The sequence below is a fragment of the Pangasianodon hypophthalmus genome, chromosome 15 (assembly GCF_027358585.1).
Source record: "Pangasianodon hypophthalmus isolate fPanHyp1 chromosome 15, fPanHyp1.pri, whole genome shotgun sequence".
Classification (NCBI taxonomy): Eukaryota; Metazoa; Chordata; class Actinopteri; order Siluriformes; family Pangasiidae; genus Pangasianodon; species Pangasianodon hypophthalmus.
Genome location: NC_069724.1, coordinates 22,616,830 through 22,634,621, shown reverse-complemented (window position 1 = coordinate 22,634,621; position 17,792 = coordinate 22,616,830). Strand labels below are relative to the sequence as shown.

The 17,792-nt window shown below is 41.9% G+C and overlaps 1 protein-coding gene across 2 annotated transcripts in view; it reads left to right on the top strand.

The window, feature by feature from the left end:
* ctif (CBP80/20-dependent translation initiation factor) overlaps positions 1–17,792 on the top strand; it is a 68,299-nt gene that overhangs the window by 30,232 nt on the left and 20,275 nt on the right. The window contains exons 8-11 of one of the 2 annotated variants that reach the window (XM_034311230.2): positions 1,992–2,068; positions 10,102–10,170; positions 16,709–17,183; positions 17,357–17,656. In XM_034311230.2, the coding sequence (XP_034167121.2) occupies positions 1,992–2,068; positions 10,102–10,170; positions 16,709–17,183; positions 17,357–17,656 (921 nt within the window). The remainder of the gene's footprint in view (positions 1–1,991; positions 2,069–10,101; positions 10,171–16,708; positions 17,184–17,356; positions 17,657–17,792) is intronic. The other variant, XM_034311231.2, reaches the window with a different exon arrangement.

Genomic DNA, 17,792 nt, shown 5'->3' with positions numbered 1-17,792 from the left:
CTTTACTCTCACACAGAAATGATACTAATGTAGTTATTTTCCTGAATTCGCACCGTGTTTAATCTTACAGATAAGCGTGCATTATGTAGGTCACAGACTTGTTTATTTGCCTCCTCCCAAAAACAAAGCTAAGGCTGTAACAGTGCCAGACGTTCCCCTTGCCAGCTCTGCGCTCTCCTTTTCCTCAAAGCTTTGGGCAAATATTGACATATTTTGCAGCTTTGAAGACAGGGCGAATGCGGCAGAGTTTAGATTCTCATCTGGACTCCATTAGCGAGCCGGATTAGGGCTAATGATATCCTACAGGAAAACAACGGTAGCTAAACATGCAACTCCAGCCTCTCCTTCTCCCTCCCTCACCCTCTTCTTCTCCTCCCTCCCTTTCTCACTCTTACCTCTTTTCTCCTTGAAGTTGTGCCTTCACATTGTAACTAAATTAAATGAATTTGAGAACTTCCTGTTCTTGCTTTTTGCTGCCATTTTCTTGCTGTACTTTATGTCTTTTTTGTTCTTTTTTTTTTTGTTGTTGTTGTTGTTTCTCAGTTATTCTATGCCACTCTGTGTACCCCTTTGGCCTCGTTGGCGTGCGGGGGTGGGATTTAGCGTCAAAAGCCCTTATTACTGTGCCGCCGAGGCAAAGCAGCCTATTGCACGAGCAGCCTGCCTCCGCATCTGCGTCCAATCAGAGCGAGCCAATCAGCATTCAGCGGTTTGGCTGCAGTAAGAAAAGAGAAGGGAAAAAAAATTCCCCTGAGGAGAAACTGTGCATGTATGTGTGTGTATGTGTGTGTGAGCAACTTTGAGAGAAAACACACACACACACACACACATACACACACACAGTGCTAGGTATAGTTGTATTTTTTTTTGGTGTTTAATGCTACACTCTGATATGGATGAGTTAAAATGGTGTTGAACTATTAACCTCTAGCTTCAGGCCATTTATTTGAAGCTCATTTGTGCTCATTTATGCATTAGCACAGACAAACACACACACACACACACACGCACACGTCCTCCTCATTACTCCACTGTTTGGTGCTTGGTCCCCGTGGAAACCTGGTGGCACTAGCTCTGCTTTCCCGCTAGTTTGAGCCTGATTGGCACGTCTGCACCAGCAACCGACGAGCCTGGCAGAGCGGAAACCTCCCTCCAGGCTGCTTTTTACATTCGGCTGGAACAGTACAGCCTCCATTCCTGCGCTTTATCTGTGCTCTGGGTTGAGAGGCGGGTTTGGCAGAAAGTGCAGCATTTCTGTATGAGGCTGATACGGGAGGAGAGAAAGAGCGAGAGATTGTAGTATACTTGGAGAGATGTCTCAGACTTATTATGTCTTCTGGCTTTGATTAAATAAGCATCCTAGAGTGTTACTGGAAAAGCAGCATGGAACTTTGCGAACATTAGCAGCTTCCTTCGGTGTGTTTGTGTTACTGTTTGATTGACAAAAGAACTTAAAGCGAAAGTTCGGCCAGAAATAAAACATACACTCTGAATTTTCTCTGAGCCAAGACGTTTGGTGTTTGAAGTTTGCTTCTTGAGCTTTACAAGAATATTGAAGAAATGTACTGGAAGTCTATCTCACTCAAAATCTTTTCCTTCCAGTTCTTCAGTGATGTCGCACAACATTACCGATGTGGTTTAGGAGAAATTGCAGTACTGTAGTCTATAAACATGACCAGAGCTTCACCATGGAGCCCAAAACTGTTATCTGTTGGAGGTAGCCATATTGGACGCACAGATTGACAGTTTGATTTTTTTTCTTTAGCTCATAGTTAATGGCTCAAAGCAACACAATATAGACAAGATAAAAGCTTTCTCACTGAATTTTAAAAGGGTAGGTTCAAATCTACAGCATCCAGGTGAGATTATCCACTGAAGCAAGAGTGAGTCTTGGGTGTAAACTGTTTCTGCATTTTTATTCTTTTATTTTTTTTTTTTTACTAATATGCTCTCTTTCTTTCTCTCTCTCTCTGTCTGTGTGTGTCTCTCAGGTTTTCCCACCGTTGCCTAACGAGGCCGAGATCGCGCACACCAAAAAGCTCTTCCGCCGCCGCCGAAACGACCGCCGGTGAGTCCCCATGTTCCCAAAAGGAAAATTCAGCGCTCATTTCACGTTACCAGAGTGCCAATGTTGTCTTACGTCTAACCCAAGCGAGTCTGACAGAACAGAGAGTTCCCACCACTCGTTCTCTCCCATACCCTCTTTTCCCCAGCCAAAACATTTAGAACAGGAATTTTGGCTTTAGTCTTGCAACAAAAAAAGGGAAAAGGAAATACATCAAACACACAGTAACACTTTCCACAAGCCGCTTGTGGAAATATTGTGCTTGGATTAAGAGGTTTAATCAAGCTTTAGTAATGTGAGAGTGAAAGTACAGTTTGAATTCTGCAGCGTCCGCAGCCCTGAGTGCCATCGAGTATCCATCCTTTATTTCCCACATAATCTGTGTCTTTCATCTGCAAATGCGTCTCCTTTTTTTTTTTTTTTTTTTTTAACTTACTTGATGTCACTGGAAAGTTTGAGTCGGTTGCAGTTTGCCGTTGCTAAGAAACAGCTTAAAAGAAAATATTTTGGTCTCCGTGTGGACGAATCGAGGCTCAGGAGACAGAAGGAAAGCAAAGCTTTTTTTGTTTTTGCCGTTCTTCAGGCATGCAGGACGGCAGAACTCGTCTTCCCTCATCTACAATAGCTTGACCTGGAGACCACAGAGGACATGAGCACTGTTAAATATTACTTTTTACATCCTGCAGCATTTATTTTTTTTTGATCATACTGGCAATAAAATTCTCAAGGCTGCCTCAAAGGGGTGTAATGATTCACTGATAACAATTAGTCTTAACATCAGTGTCAGTGCTATGTACCCATTTAAAATGTGTAGAAGCAGAGAGACTGGAGAAGTTGTCAGTTTCTGAAAAGAAGGTGTGCTTGTAAGTCCTAATAAGATGTGACCTCTGTATCTGTCAGTCGCAATAAGGAGGTGTGGCCTCTCTATCTGTCAGTCGTAATAAGGAGGTGTGGCCTCTGTATCTGTCAGTCGCAATAAGGAGGTGTGGCCTCTGTATCTGTCAGTCGCAATAAGGAGGTGTGGCCTCTGTATCTGTCAGTCGCAATAAGGAGGTGTGGCCTCTCTATCTGTCAGTCGTAATAAGGAGGTGTGGCCTCTCTATCTGTCAGTCGTAATAAGGAGGTGTGGCCTCTCTATCTGTCAGTCGCAATAAGGAGGTGTGGCCTCTGTATCTGTCAGTCGCAATAAGGAGGTGTGGCCTCTGTATCTGTCAGTCGCAATAAGGAGGTGTGGCCTCTCTATCTGTCAGTCGTAATAAGGAGGTGTGGCCTCTCTATCTGTCAGTTCCAGTAAGGAGGTGTGGCCTCTCTACCTGTCAGTACCAATAAGGATGTGTAGCTGTTGCGCCTGTAAGTCGCAGTAAAGGAGGCGTGGCCTCTGGGTCTGTTAAACCATGTGAAGGAAGTGTGATCTTAACCCTTATTGAGCAACACTGAATTACACTCTATTGCATTAAATAGCATCATATTAAATTGTAGACAGATTTTAATCCTTTTTTTCCCCATATATCGTGCTGTTCATCACATATCTTATCTGGCTTTGATTAAGAGTCAAAGTTTGAAGTGTTGGTTTTGGACCACTTAAAGCTGTAATTGGGTGTAAAAGGCTGCCTGCAGTTTGCAGAAAATGCATGTTCTTTCTTTAGGTCATATTCCAGGAAAAGGAAGCACTATGACTTTAACTGCACTGGAGGAAACCGAAGTCAAACATTTCACCTGACCGATTTCTGTTAATCTGCTGAACAGGAGTAGGACCTTAAACCCACACTGTGCTCTCTATTATGGTTACCCTGCAGTCATGACCTTTGGAGAGGGTGGTAGGAAAAGCGAGAGGTGAGGAAAGTAGAATGCAACAGAGAGGCGTTCAGGAAGTCATATGGAGAGAACGAGAGAGAAAACGATCACGAGAGGAAGGAAGGGATAATAGGAGATGACAGGAAAAGGGCAGTGTGTAGTGGAGGGGAAAAGAGAGGCGCTGCTTAATGGGCTGTGAAAATGTGCAAGAGAGAGGAGGAAAGACAAGACAAGACAAGGGACAAGTGGGGCATATGTGACGTGTGTGTGTATGTGTGTGTTTGTTTGTGCGCGCACATGCGCATGCATTCAGTCTGAACCCAACTTCATTGCACAACATGGTGCAGAATCTTTTTTTCCGTCCCGACTTCCTCTCTCCCTCCCTCTTGTGCTTATCCCCTGACAGAAGGCTTTCCAGCCTGTTATTGCTGTGTACTGGCCACCCACAATGCCTTGCTTCTGGCAAGGAGGACACTGCGGTCTTGTTGTTTGTTGGCATCATTTTCATCTCTCTCTTTCCCTTTCTCTCATTCTCTCTCTCTCTCTCTCTCTGCCTTGTTGTTTGTTGGCATCCTCTCATTCTTTCCCCTATAGGGCTGACAGTGGGCCTTGTTCCAGTCTTAAATCATGCCCTCCCCTTCTTGTCTCTCTTGTCTTTTCTGCCTCTTCAGCACAACCCTGTGCTTTTGACGTCCCACAAACTGCTGCATTGTCTGTAGATCAGAGCCAAGTGTTCAATCCAATCGAATGTTCAATCCAATCGAATATTCAATCCAGTCGAATGTCTAACTTTTGCTACTTTTAGTTTTGCACCAGATCTACGAGGATGGTTCCACATGGACACCCTAAAGATTCCCAAAACCAGTCTCTCCGTTGAATCAGTGTTTACTCTCACCTGGATACTGTAGATTTGATACTGTAGAAAAGAACTGCTGCTGTGATCATAAAGACTGTCCTGTTGCTCATCCCAGGATTCACAATCTGCTCATAATGAACATTTCAATACACTCAGTACTGTTGTCTTTGCTCTTCTACACTTATATATGCTAATAATTTATAATCACCCAGAAGAGTCAAGGAGTCAAACCTTTGAGTCAAGGTTTCTTCCTTGGGCAGTTTTTCCTTGCCTCTGGCTCCCTCATTAGGGATCTAATATCTGTGGTTAAAAGCACTATACAAATAAAATGTAGTGTCTGTAGCTAAATGTAGCTGTAAGCTAACGGAAGGTTATATCGTCTAGTTTAGCTTTTTGCAAACTGCGTGTTAAATGAATACTGAGTCTTGGGGTGCGTCTCAGTCGGCTCCCTATTTCAGTAGTCAGGGCACTGATCAGGGAGTCAGCCATTTTAAGGGCTGTCTCAATCGCAGAATCCTTCCAGTGCATTGGAAGTTTTGCTACCTAAAAAAAATCCCACAATGCACCGCAAAAACCTGGGAGCATTGATGCTCACTATGTTCTCTTACTGGAAATTACGTCATATTTTGGTGGACGAACTCTCAGCCAACTTCGTCTACAAATGTAAGTAGCTCGTTATCGTTGTTGTAGCTCTCAAATAATTACTCACGTTAGCGATTTTTAACTTTATTTGATGTTCTATATACGGTTTGTTTGAGTCTAACAACTTTTAGGTGTTTAATCATTTTAAAAGATCCACTAGCTAGCCTGCGAACCTGCATGTGATTAAGAGAACAAATTTATATGACATATAATGTCAGAAAGATATGGGTCCTGCCTGTTGTTGATAAACTCCAGTGGTGACGTTTTACAGCGTGAGTACGTAGTCATGTCAACGGAAACTGAGTCATCAGTGTCCCAGTGTGTAGCGAGCCAGGGTCTTTAACCGTGCTCGAACTCATGGATACGATATACTGATTCACCACCTAGGGAGCTGATTGAGACGCACCCAGGTTCACTCATTTCAATCACTCATTTGAATCACTCATTTCAATCACTCATTTCAATCACTCATTTCAATCACTCATTTGAATCACTCATTTGAATCACTCATTTGAATCACTCATTTGAATCACTCATTTGAATCATGTCTAATATTAGGACACATTCCCTAACCTGTGTGATGAGAACAAAAACTGATTCAGTTTTTTTTTTTGGTCTATATTTTGATGTGCCTGATCTAATGTTCATATGTAGCGTCCCTATCAGCAGCACGTGTCATATTACTCACGCATTTTACACGTGTAGGCTGGGAACGCCCCTTGCGTCGCAGCGTGTGTTGGCTTGCATAGAGCCACACTGCAAAAATTGTCATCTTAGCAAGTGAAATATTTTCAATATACGCAAATCTATGTAGTATTTCCTGTTATAAGATTACAGTAAACCAAATATAAGATTAGAACCTGACATTCACAAACCATTCACATCCTGACATTATGAAAGTTCTTATGGCTGTAAATAATGTCAATCTAGGTAATATTTTAAGAAAAATGGATTCCAAGGAATTTCTTCTTCTTCAGAAATGACGAAAAAAACTCTCTGGCTCCAATAAATAGCCAAAATTATTGTACACTTGATGTGCCTCATTGTTTTAGTTTGTTCGTGGAATTTATTTTACAGCTAAAGGGCAAAAAGTTTGTGAACCCCTGGCACAGAGTTTGTACCAGGACTTGGTTAAAGAACTTCACACACCAAACATCAATTTGTGTGAATTTGATTTTTTTTTTTTGATCATTTAAATGAATAGTGTAGCTTTTCTATACAGAACGATTGGAAAGGAAAGATGGCCTGAACAGACAGACTCTCTCTATCTGCCAGTTTCTGCACCTTTTAGGATTTAAACTGTGTGAGTTGGAACCTGTGTGTGTAATTAAGTTAATAGGCTTAACACACACACACACACACACACACACACTCACACACACACACACACACAAATGCCTGCTGAAACCAGTCAGGTTTACGGACACACTAATAGCATTCAGTAATGAAAATAGACTGCTTCTTTTCACACTCATATCATATTAGGAATTTTTTTGTCTGTCAGATTTTACAGTTTTTGGAATATTTGTGTTTGCAATTTCGGATATTTGTAATAATATTCGCTCCGCTTTAGTGTTAGTACTGTATCTTTGTCTTTTCCTGCTCAGGCAGTTAGCATACATTCTGCTATGAATGTGTTCAAGAGTTCTCCCTTTGGTCAGAGCTAATTTTGTCGACTAGCACTTCTTATCCTAGTAGGAGGACAAGATTTTCCTCAGATTTTTTTTTTTTTTTTAAGTAACAAGATTTCTTACAGCTGGCGAGTGTTACTACCAGGTTGTGTTTGCATTCCTCTCGTATTGTTTTAAAAACAATAAAAAGTCTAAGTGCAGGACAGGTACAACTCAAGAACGGAAAATGTCACACATTCATTCTCATTTGAAACACCTACAATTTTAGTATCTGTTCTTTTTTTTTTTTTTAACTCCAGCAAAAATGCATAACCCCACTCCGAAATTGGATAAAATCCAAAATAGCTGAGCAATGTAGAAAATTTAATAACGACATAGTTCCAAAAATACAAAAAAGTTAAATTCAGCTTCTTGCAATACTTGGCTTTTTTTTGTTGTTGTTTTTTAAACTTAGTTCATTTTGGTGTGTGCAGGTGTTTTTTCTGGAATTTTTGAAAAACAAAAAAGAAAAATGTTCAACAGATATTGGAATTAGGCACCGTAGGTCTTTAAAAAGAATGAATGTGAGTTTTTTCTTGGAGCTTTTGACATTCCCTTAGCCTTACACACACCAATTGATCATTTTCAACGAGGCATAGACAGTTTGTGCTTGTGAAATTTTTCTCTCCCCCCCCTTTCATTTTTTCATTTTTGAAAACTTGAGCAATACCGCTTTCTCTGAATTCTTTTTGCTTATCATTCCTCTTGCTTCTCACTCCTCTGCGTCTCGCTATGTTAATGTTTTTCGACAGCACTTCCTCATGTGAGCAGTGAATTACTCAACACCCAGCCAATCGCTAAAAATCACTGACCGAGACGGGCGAGATCACTGATATCATCAGCCCGGAGGAGGGTTCAGTCCAATCATGCCGAGTAATTTCCGATATCCGCTGGAGCAGTGTGGGCGTGAGGTTTAACACACAGCCCTCCCATGCGTGTATGTGTGTGTGTGTGTGTGTGTGTGTGTGTTCTGATTCTTAGAGTAACGGTGCTGAACCGATCCATTACAGCCGAAGGCTTAAACCGGATCTTATATCAGCGGCGTTAATCCGATATGTTACACACCAAGCCAAATGTTTGTGTTTAGCTTTTCCTTCCTTTCAGGCTGTTTGTTTCGGAGCCTTATTTCCATACGGGCCGCTTGTTCTCTGGATTAACGTCTGAAATATGCAAAGATCCAAATCCTGGCGTGCGCTCTTAGCCTGTTTGTTTCAGGCTCTGCGCAAACACACGTGGGGGTGTGTGTGTATGAATATTCATACCCTCTGTCTGAAGTGGCGGTGTTTACCTAGCAGAAGTTTAGCCAGAGCTCAGACTCTATCGAGCAGCTTAAGAAAACGGATGTTGAGCTGTAATAGTGCGAGCTTTTCTAGAGGTGTGTGTGTAAAATTATAACTAGTGGTTTGACAGTTTCTCTGACACCAGAAAACATGGCCAGCATTGAGTTTGTGCTCACGTGAGGTTAAAACTGCTGGTTCTCCAGTTAATGTTTTTTTAGAGGTAAACACCACCAACACACACGTACATGAGCACTGTGGAACATCACACACACTTCCAGAAGCTTCCAGTTATAAACCCGGAGGTGCCACCATATACGGATTAGGCTCAGTGTTTACGATGTTTCACCTCTTGCTACAGCGATACGAGAAACACCTGAAAAGTACGGAATAAAAAACCCCCGAAAAACATTTCATCATGACATTTCTTCTTGCATCATCTTATGTCTTCTGTTTTCTTTTCCCATGACATCTTTCTTCTCTTCCCTTCTTTTCTATTTTTGTCTTTTCTCTTATTTTATCACATAATCTTGTACCTCCTTGCATCTTACCTTGTCTTTTTCTCATGTCACCTCATCTTCTCATCTTTTTCTTCACCTTTCCTCTTGCAGCTTTACTTTTGACTTCTATTGGCGAATCATCTCTTTTCATCTCTTTGCGAATCATCACATTTTTCACTCGTTTTCTCACACCCTCTTGTACCTTCTTGCACTATTTTCTGTTCTCTTTTTGTCACGTCATTCTCGCCGCTTCCTGCTTAATCTTCTGACTAGTGAGAGATTTATCACTGAGTTGTTATCAACAGGTAAGCAGTGGGAAAAGAGAAACAACGAGCGAAAGTGACCTCAGATTCATAAAGGTTATCGCATCGTGAAGTCTGTAGCGGATAACAGTAATGCTTCGGGCCTCGTTCCGTTTCATATTTCCCATCCAGTTTTATAGTTGCCATGACACTCCATAGCTGCCATTACACCAGGAGGCTTCACTGCTGCGGCTGAAATCACTCCTCATTCCACTCGTACTGTACTGCAGGAGGAGGAAACTGCACTCACTCCTCCATCCACCCTGAGTCTCTCTCTCCTCTCCTCTCCTCTCCTCTCCTCTCCTCTTCTCTCCTCTCCTCTCCTCTCCTCTCCTCTCCTCTCCTCTCCTCTTCTCTTCTCTCCTCTTCTCTCCTCTCCTCTCCTCTCCTCTCCTCTCTTCTCTTCTTCTCTTCTCTTCACTTCTCTGCACTTCTCTGCACTTCTCTCTCTCCTCTCCTCTCTTCTCTTCTTTTTTACACTCATCTTGTCTTGTCTCCTCTCCTCTCCTCTTTTCTTCTCTTCTCTTCTCTTCTCTTCTCTCCTCTTTTCTTCTCCTCTCTTCACTTATCTGCACTTCTCTCTCTCCTCTCCTCTCTTCTCTTCTTTTTTACACTCATCTTGTCTTCTCTCCTCTCCTCTCCTCTCTTCGCTTCGCTTCGCTTCTCTTCTCTCCTCTCTTCTCTTCTCTTCTCTTTTACACTCATCATCTCATTTTCTCTTCTCTCCTCTCCTGTCCTCTCTTCTCCTCTCTTTGCTTCTCTTCTCTCCTGTCCTCTTCTCTTCTCTTCTCCTCTCCTCTTCTCTCTTCTCTTCTCCTCTCTTCTCTTCTCATCTCTTTTCTTCTCTTCTATTCTACCCATTGTCATGTCTTGTTTTCCGTTCTCCTTTTCTATTCACGCTACATAATTCAGTTTATTTTTCATTGTTTAGTTCTCCCTTAAGTTCTCCATTATCCATCCATCATTCACACTCCTCCTCACTCTCGTGCTTGTAGACATGCTGAGGCACCGCAGGACGAGCTGACCGTGCTGCTGCCCTGCGACGGGAAACGGCAAGTGTCCAGGTCAGTGTCTCAACCTCACGGATCCCTCATGGGATAAAATTCATGTTTAACTAAAGTAGGAAAAAGTTATAAGCGCAATTAATATCTAATAAATAACACTGCTGTAGCTGTGTTTGTGTAACGTTATGAAAGCGGGGTTATTCTACTGAACACCTCTGTAGGGCAGAGAAAGAATCCGAACTGTGTGTGTGTGTATGTGTGTGTGTGTGTGTGAGTGTGTGTGTGTGTGTGAGAGAGAGAGAGAGAGAGAGAGAGAGAGAGAGAGAGAGAGAGAGAGAGACAGTATGTGTGTATAGGGAAGGACACTGCATTTTTCCTTCTGTTACATGCGGGAATTACATTTCACAAATTAAGGAGCTTAAATTGTTTGAAATTTTAGATTTTAGCCTTTTTGATAATTTCATGTAAATGCCTCACATCACACACACTGGACAACATGCAAATGTGAACTGTAAATTCAACCAGTGCTGCCTAAGAACAGCAAATCCTCTCGCTGGTTAAAACCTACATCCAACAAACAACTCAGAAACCCGCTGCAGACGATGCTTTTAAACCTTTAAAGCACATTTTGAAAAGCTGCAAGATTATACATACCGTATAGGCTAGAGTAAGTCGAATAGCAACTCTTTACAAGCATGGTGAGCAGAAAAGCATCTCAGAACTCACATCGTCCTCACTGTAGCCTCAGGTTCCTGTTCTCCACTGACAGGAGTGGAACCTGATGTGTTCTCCTGCTGTTGCAGTCCATCCACCTGAAAGTTTGATGCATTGAGATGCTTTTTTGTTAACCATGGTTGTAAAGAGTGGTTATTTGTGTTACCGTTTTTCATTCATTTTGAGCAAGAGAACAGAAAGATAGCAGGACAGCTAAGTAAACTTTCCAACTGTGAATGTAATTTTTGTTTGTTTGTTTTTATTTTATTGTTTGAATCAAAGATCAGTGAACGTTCAGGACTATTATCATTTACAATTAACTGATTTCTTCTGTTCTGCATGACTTCTCACTAATAGCTGGCAACGTTTCAGCGAGCCTTCTTCATTGAAAGCAAAATGAAACGTTTAAACACACTTGGAGGACTTGAGAACTTTGCTTGAGAGAAAAAAAATATCTGATTCTAGGAGAGTTTTCAAAGAATTTTAAAGAATTTTCAAAGGAAAAGATCTCCTCTTCTCCGGCCACATATGCATTTATTGCTCCGTTCTGAGGATTTCAGGTCTTTAATTTATTAAAATGTCTCGGTAAATATTTAAGCAGTATTTTTCATCTGCAGTGTGGCTCTCTGCACTTGGAGAACATTCAGGGACTTGCATTGATGTTCTACTTGTGCACGTGTGTGCGTTTCTTCTAAAAATTGATGTAAAACCACATTATTTTATTACAAGGCTAAAGATGATGAAGCAGAATTTGCACAAATTCCCTGAAATGTCAAAATCAAAATGCCAGAGTGCAATGGAGACTGGCTGGAGCCGATCAAAAGAAAACCTGCTGTCTGTTTGACTTTTTTTTTTTTTTTTTTCTCCCACAGCAAGGTAATGCTGAAACTTTTTTTTTCCCCTGCTCACTTTTTATCTTCAGACGCATCTGTCTTTGTGTCATGTCTGCTAGGTTTCTCGGAACCGAAGGTACAGTGAAGTACAGTGTCTTGTGTAAAACATCCTCATTCCCTCTTCACCAGCAGTCATTATTGATCTGGGTTTTAATTAACTTTAAATGGAAAAATATATGTTTATACATATATTCTCAATTTTACGTGAGTGGAGCTTGAGTAAAGCTGAGGAGTGTCTCAGTTACCCACAGTTCTGAACTTAAGTTTGAGCACATTATTCTCGCACGATATTGGCTCGAGTGAGGAGCGACATTAAGTCCAGCGCCACTGTCTGTCAGTTTGATGTGACAACAACGTCACTCTTTAGTTAGTTTGCATTTTCTATGCCTGATTTTTTTCAGATTTAAAATCAAATGCTTGCTTTAAAAGGCAGTGGTCTAGACATTATTAAAACCTGCCGACTTCAAAACTTCTACTCAAGAACAATCTGAACAACACAAACGAGACAAAAGATGATAAGCTTGACCAAAAAAATGCCGCTTGTCAAGTTACCGTGAAACCGCAAAGACATTCCCGTGTCTGAAAACTTGCTGACTGCTACGCAGTGCTGACAGTGGAGTTACATGACATGTAGTAAGAGTAAACTCGAAATAAATGGAACAAGACGGCAGAAATGGAAAGATGAAGGACTGTAAATATATCACTGTGCATTTCTGTCGATTTATTTTTGTGTTTGCTTCAGTGCTGTTTTGACAGATTGCCTGTCTGAGTAACGAGGATTTTATTACATCTCTGGTAACAAGCATGACAAAAATGTACACACACTCAGGATGCATGTAGCTGTAGCTGAAGCTGAGTGTGTGTATAAGTGCAGAGAGATGGAGGAAGTATTATACTGCGTTTCAGTTAATAATCCAAAGAAAAAACTGGCTTTTACTCATTTATAAATCCATTCCTGAGAGGGAGTGGTCATCCGAAACGTCAGTCCAGCATGCTAGAGCTGTTAGGAATCCGAGTAGGAGGCCTGAAGTGTGTGCATGTAAAAGATTTTCTGCCCTGTCATCAGGTCATCGCGGGTTAACCATCGTAAAGAAGGAAAATGCCAAGGTCAGAGCCATGATGTCTTATTTCCACTCTGCCATTAAGAGCACCGCACGTGTATGGGGAATTCCTGCGCTGGTGAAACTACAAAGGTTAAGTGTGTTACTGGATGCTCTCTAAGGGCATGGAGTCTCTGCTTTGCCCTAAGGCTGCCGTTTGATCTGCTCCCCGTGTTAGCCACAGTATAGCCTCCATTTGCTCTAATGAAAACATGCGGCTTTTAAACGAACACCACAAACGGAACCGGCTTGGTTTCAGTCCCAGATGGTCATCAAAAACACTCCTATTGTATTTTACAAACTATTGGGAGATGCCTTTTTGTGTCCGATGGCATGTGTTGCAGCTAAGCGCTAACCTCAGAGGCAGTACATGATGTTTTTTTTTATTACATTAATGCATCTTGTGAATCTTGTATTGTGGTGCAAATTGTCATAAATTCTTCTTGGCTCGGTTAAAAGCAATAAAAAAAAAAAGGTTTTCATGTTTTGGTTTTGAGTTCATGTCACATGGTCTGGTTTTTATGTCGGGACATGTGTGGTATGGTTTGATTTTGAGTCTCGTCTCCGCCTCTGTCCTGTGATTGGTCTGTTTCCTATTGTGCTCACCTGTTCTCTATTCAAGCTTTGATTAGTTTATCTATTTAAACCCTACTGTGTCTTTGTGTCTTATTGTGCATTTATATTACATTCTTATTCCCTGTGTAGCACTTCCTGGTTCTGAACATCTCTCATGCATCCTTTTTTTGATAATGATTCATCCTTGTTTGTGTTTTTGCCTTGCTGTGTTCTGACCCTCGCTACGGACTTTGATAACAATTTTTGGATTAGCCTTAAATGCTACACTAAGTATTTGCACTTGCATCATGTTGCACTACTTCCTGGAACTAAAGTGTTTTGCTTCTTACGTTGGTAATGAGGGTGTATTTATATGTAGGATTCAGCCAAGTATAAAAGCACTTGGGGGCATGCTGTTATAGGAAAATAATCAATGACTGGTTGAAGTGATGTGGCCTGATCCGAAGCAGAATTGTTTTCCAGAAGTGTTTTATACCACAAATTTTTTCCATTTACTAAAAAAATGTAAAGTTATAGCTTTACTTCTGACTGTTACAAAAATGCTAAACAAACATCTCCTCATAAAAAAAGTCACCATATCGACAATTACACAACAATGTAAACTACTGTCAGAGCCGCTGTTATAGAAAACTAATCAACACCTTCTGACCAATCAGATTCAAATATTCAACAGTGTTGTGGTATAAATTGTTAATAACAATATTAGAGCACAGTTAGTAACATTATGCCTCTTGGACGAAATGCTTATTCACTTTTTAAATCAGGATTGCAATGAAGACCATTTACAAACTATTACTATAAACCTGTAATAGTAATAGATGCTGTCAGCAGTCTACGTGTGTGTGTGTGTGTGTGTGTGTGTGTGTGTGTGTGTGTTTTACCACTAAATAATTACAGGGAGCAGTTGGCGAACCTGACCTTAACTTTTTCTTTATAGCTTTGGCCAGGTATTATTTCAGAGTTTCAGTATTTGTGTAACACTGCTTGAGCAAGGATTTTAAGCAGTGCAAAAGATTATACACAATCTGTGTCTATTACTATTTTATAAATACGTTTCCTTGGTCATAAGATTAATCTAATTTTCCCTCAAGGTTTCATCCACCTTGGTGTGTTCAAGTATTCTTCTTCTGCTTTAAGTTTTTTTTTTTTAATCCTGTCCCAAATAATGTCCAGTTCTTCTACTGTTGTAGCCCACTTGTCTCAAGGTTCAAAGTGTTGTGCATTCTGAGATGCTTTTCTGCTTACCACGGTTGTAAAAAGTGGTTATTGAAGTTACTGTAGCTTTCCTGTCAGCCCAGACCTGTCTTGTCATATTCCTCTGACCTCTCTCATTAACACGGTGTTTCTCCCTCAGAACTGCTGGATGTTTGATGTTTTTCAGAGTCTAAGCTCTAGAGACTGTTGTGTGTGGAAAATCCCAGGAGAGTTTCTGAAATACTCAAACCAGCCCGTCTGATACCAACAGCCATGCCACAGTCAAAGGCACTGAGTTCACAGTTTTCCCCCATTCTGATGTTTGATGTGAAGATTAACTGAAGCTCTTGTCCTGTATCTGCATGTTTTCATGCATTGCACTAGCACCTGATTGGCTGTTTGGGTAATTGCCTGAATGAGTAGGTGTACAGGTGTTCCACAGAGTACACTTACTACAACACATGTATTTAGTTAAGTTGTGGCTCGCTGTTCTTCGATTGAGTAGTAGTTGTATCCCTCACTTCTAGGCTTGCACTGTGTTATTCACTGGACAGTTTAGCTTAATAAATGCAAAATATAATGTAAATAAATTCTACTGGGAATGGAGAGTTTCTGAGCCAGACACCTGAGACATGTGGTGGTGTAATTCAGTAACTTAGCGTTTAACTCGGCCTGTGCTGGTTTGGTTAAAAATGGCCCACCAGAATAAAGGCTAGAGGAGCAACCCCGTCAAAACCCTGTGCTCTCTGCGCCGGATAAATCTAGGTCAGCTGTGGCAGAGTGGGATCGTTTAACGGCACTCACTCCGTCTCTTTCACCCTGGCCGGCTCTAAACCCAGGAGGCGAGTGGGCAACAAAGCACACATGCTCCCGCCGCCTCTTCAGCTCTGAGGGGAAAAAAAAGACAAGCACAAAATGGCATGGAGTCCAGAAGAAAAGCCAAACATGTTCTTGGAACTGTTAGATCTGTTCTGGAACTGCGAATGCATCCTAGGATCAGAATGAAAGAATCGTAATAAAATTATATAACCAAACTGTTTTTTAAATGATCCGTGCAACACAAGGTACTTATTATTTTTCTCTTTTGTGTAGCTGCATACGGCTTTTGATTATTTCCATGAACTGCGTTCAATAGGAAATGCACGACTGGAAATGCCGTTCACATCTGCCCTTGATCACACGATCATTTTTGTAGTCAACATCTTTTTGAAGACATAGTGAAGCTTAAACGATTTCAAGTTGAACCTCTAAATAAACATGCACATTCAGATACCCTTAACTAAGATAATATTATTCACAGTTTGAGTTAACGTCAACAAACCGTAAACATCTGCGTGGACAAATCACTAGCCAAGCAAGTAGATTTCGTGTTTTGTTTTTATTTGTACATGTAGGGTCAACAACCAGAGAAAGAAAATAAACCGTATTTACTTTAGCTAAATAACAGTTTTCATTTCAGAATCTGGATCACGCAGGTGTGTGGACACAAAACAGAGATACTTGTGACACGAGGACTTAACACAATGTATCGTAGCCGAAATGTTCTCCAGCGACAAGGTTGTAAACACGAAGTGCTACATTAGCAACTTTATCAGGAAACTAGCAAACTAGCTTGTCATACGTTATTACGTTACTTTAGCTACCTTTTTATTTTTATCCTAATTTGTTAGGTTTCTCAGCAACACACTGGTATTATTAGCTGCCCTGTGGACTAGCTGATAAATTTATCATTTGTGTGTTAATATTAATTAATTACTCCTTGTATTAACCATTAGTGTTTGGTTGGGAAAATTCTGAGGACTACATCTGAAGATCATGTTTACTGTTGTGATGCTGTATATTAAATATCATTTCATATTCAAAACAAAAGAATGCTTCAAACAGCAAGAATTAAAAAAAAAAGACTCGATGGAAAATGAGACTCAGGACCAAAGTAATCAAAAACAGGAAGGTGTAGGGAATTTGTGACATTAGCAGCAGAGAGTGAGAGAGGAAGTGTGTATTCAGTCCTCCAGAAAAGCTGAGCAGATGGGCGTCATCGCTCGGAGCCTCCACGCCGATGCCCTGTGTGTTGGCATGTCCTTCTCACCCTCTGCTCACAAACTCCTGTTTCTCTTCCAGGAGACAGCAGCGTCCTCCTGGAGGAGGAGGAGGAGGTGGAGGAGGTGGCGGGCCCAAATCCCACAATCCCCAGCAACAACAGCAATATCAGCAGGTGCCACCACATTCCCAACAGCAGCATCAGACAACCAATCAAATGCATCAGCTCATCGCAGACCCCCAGCCAGAAGGCTTCAGCGCCAAGCACGGGCATGGAGGGCGGGGCTACCAAAGCGGGCAGCAGGGCCGCGGGCATCACCACGGTTACAGCCAGAACCGGCGCTGGCACCAGCAGCACAGACAGCCGGGACAGCGGAATGCCAAAGAGACGGACAGCGTGAAGGAGGAGGAGAACGAATATAAGACGCCCAGAGTGACGGACAACACCGGAGGAGACGACAACAAGAACGATGGAAAGCAGGAGAAGACGGAGGGAGGGAAAGTCAGCCTGCTGCAGTCCTCTAAAGAGAGGCTGAGGAGGAGGCTGAAAGAGAAGGTGAGTCGACTTAACCTTTTATTGTCCTTCAGATTTCAGACTCAGGCCGAGTTTATGCATTTGTTGTGAGAGTGTTTGAAGGCACAGATTCAAACGTAGATGCTCCTCCCCAAAGCCAACTTCATCAGCGTGCATGTCATCCTGTGTCACATGACCCATCTCTCCCTTGACAGGAGGAGGTTCCCATGGCGATGCCAGGGCCTCAGCGTAACCGCATGGACAAGCTGCTGGAGATCCTGAACAGCATGAGGAGCAACAGCAGCGGCGTGGAGGCGCAGCTCACGTCCTTCATGGAGGAGGCTCAGAGCTCGGCCCAGTCGGAGGAGACGCTCAGCGAGATCGTGCAAACCATCTACAGCAAAGCCGTCCGAGACCGAGGCTTCGCCGCCACCGCTGCCAAACTCTGCTACAAGATGGCGCTCTTCATGGTGGAGGGCACCAAGTTTCGCTCGCTGCTGCTCAACATGTTACAGGTGTGTAGTCGCGTCAGCACAAAAGTAGCGAACAGTACAGCAGTGCAGCATGATCCTTGTAGGAACCACCGTGCTGTTGATTATTTTCCTATAACATCACAGCCCCAAGTGTTTTACTCCTTATTTAACAGCTTTT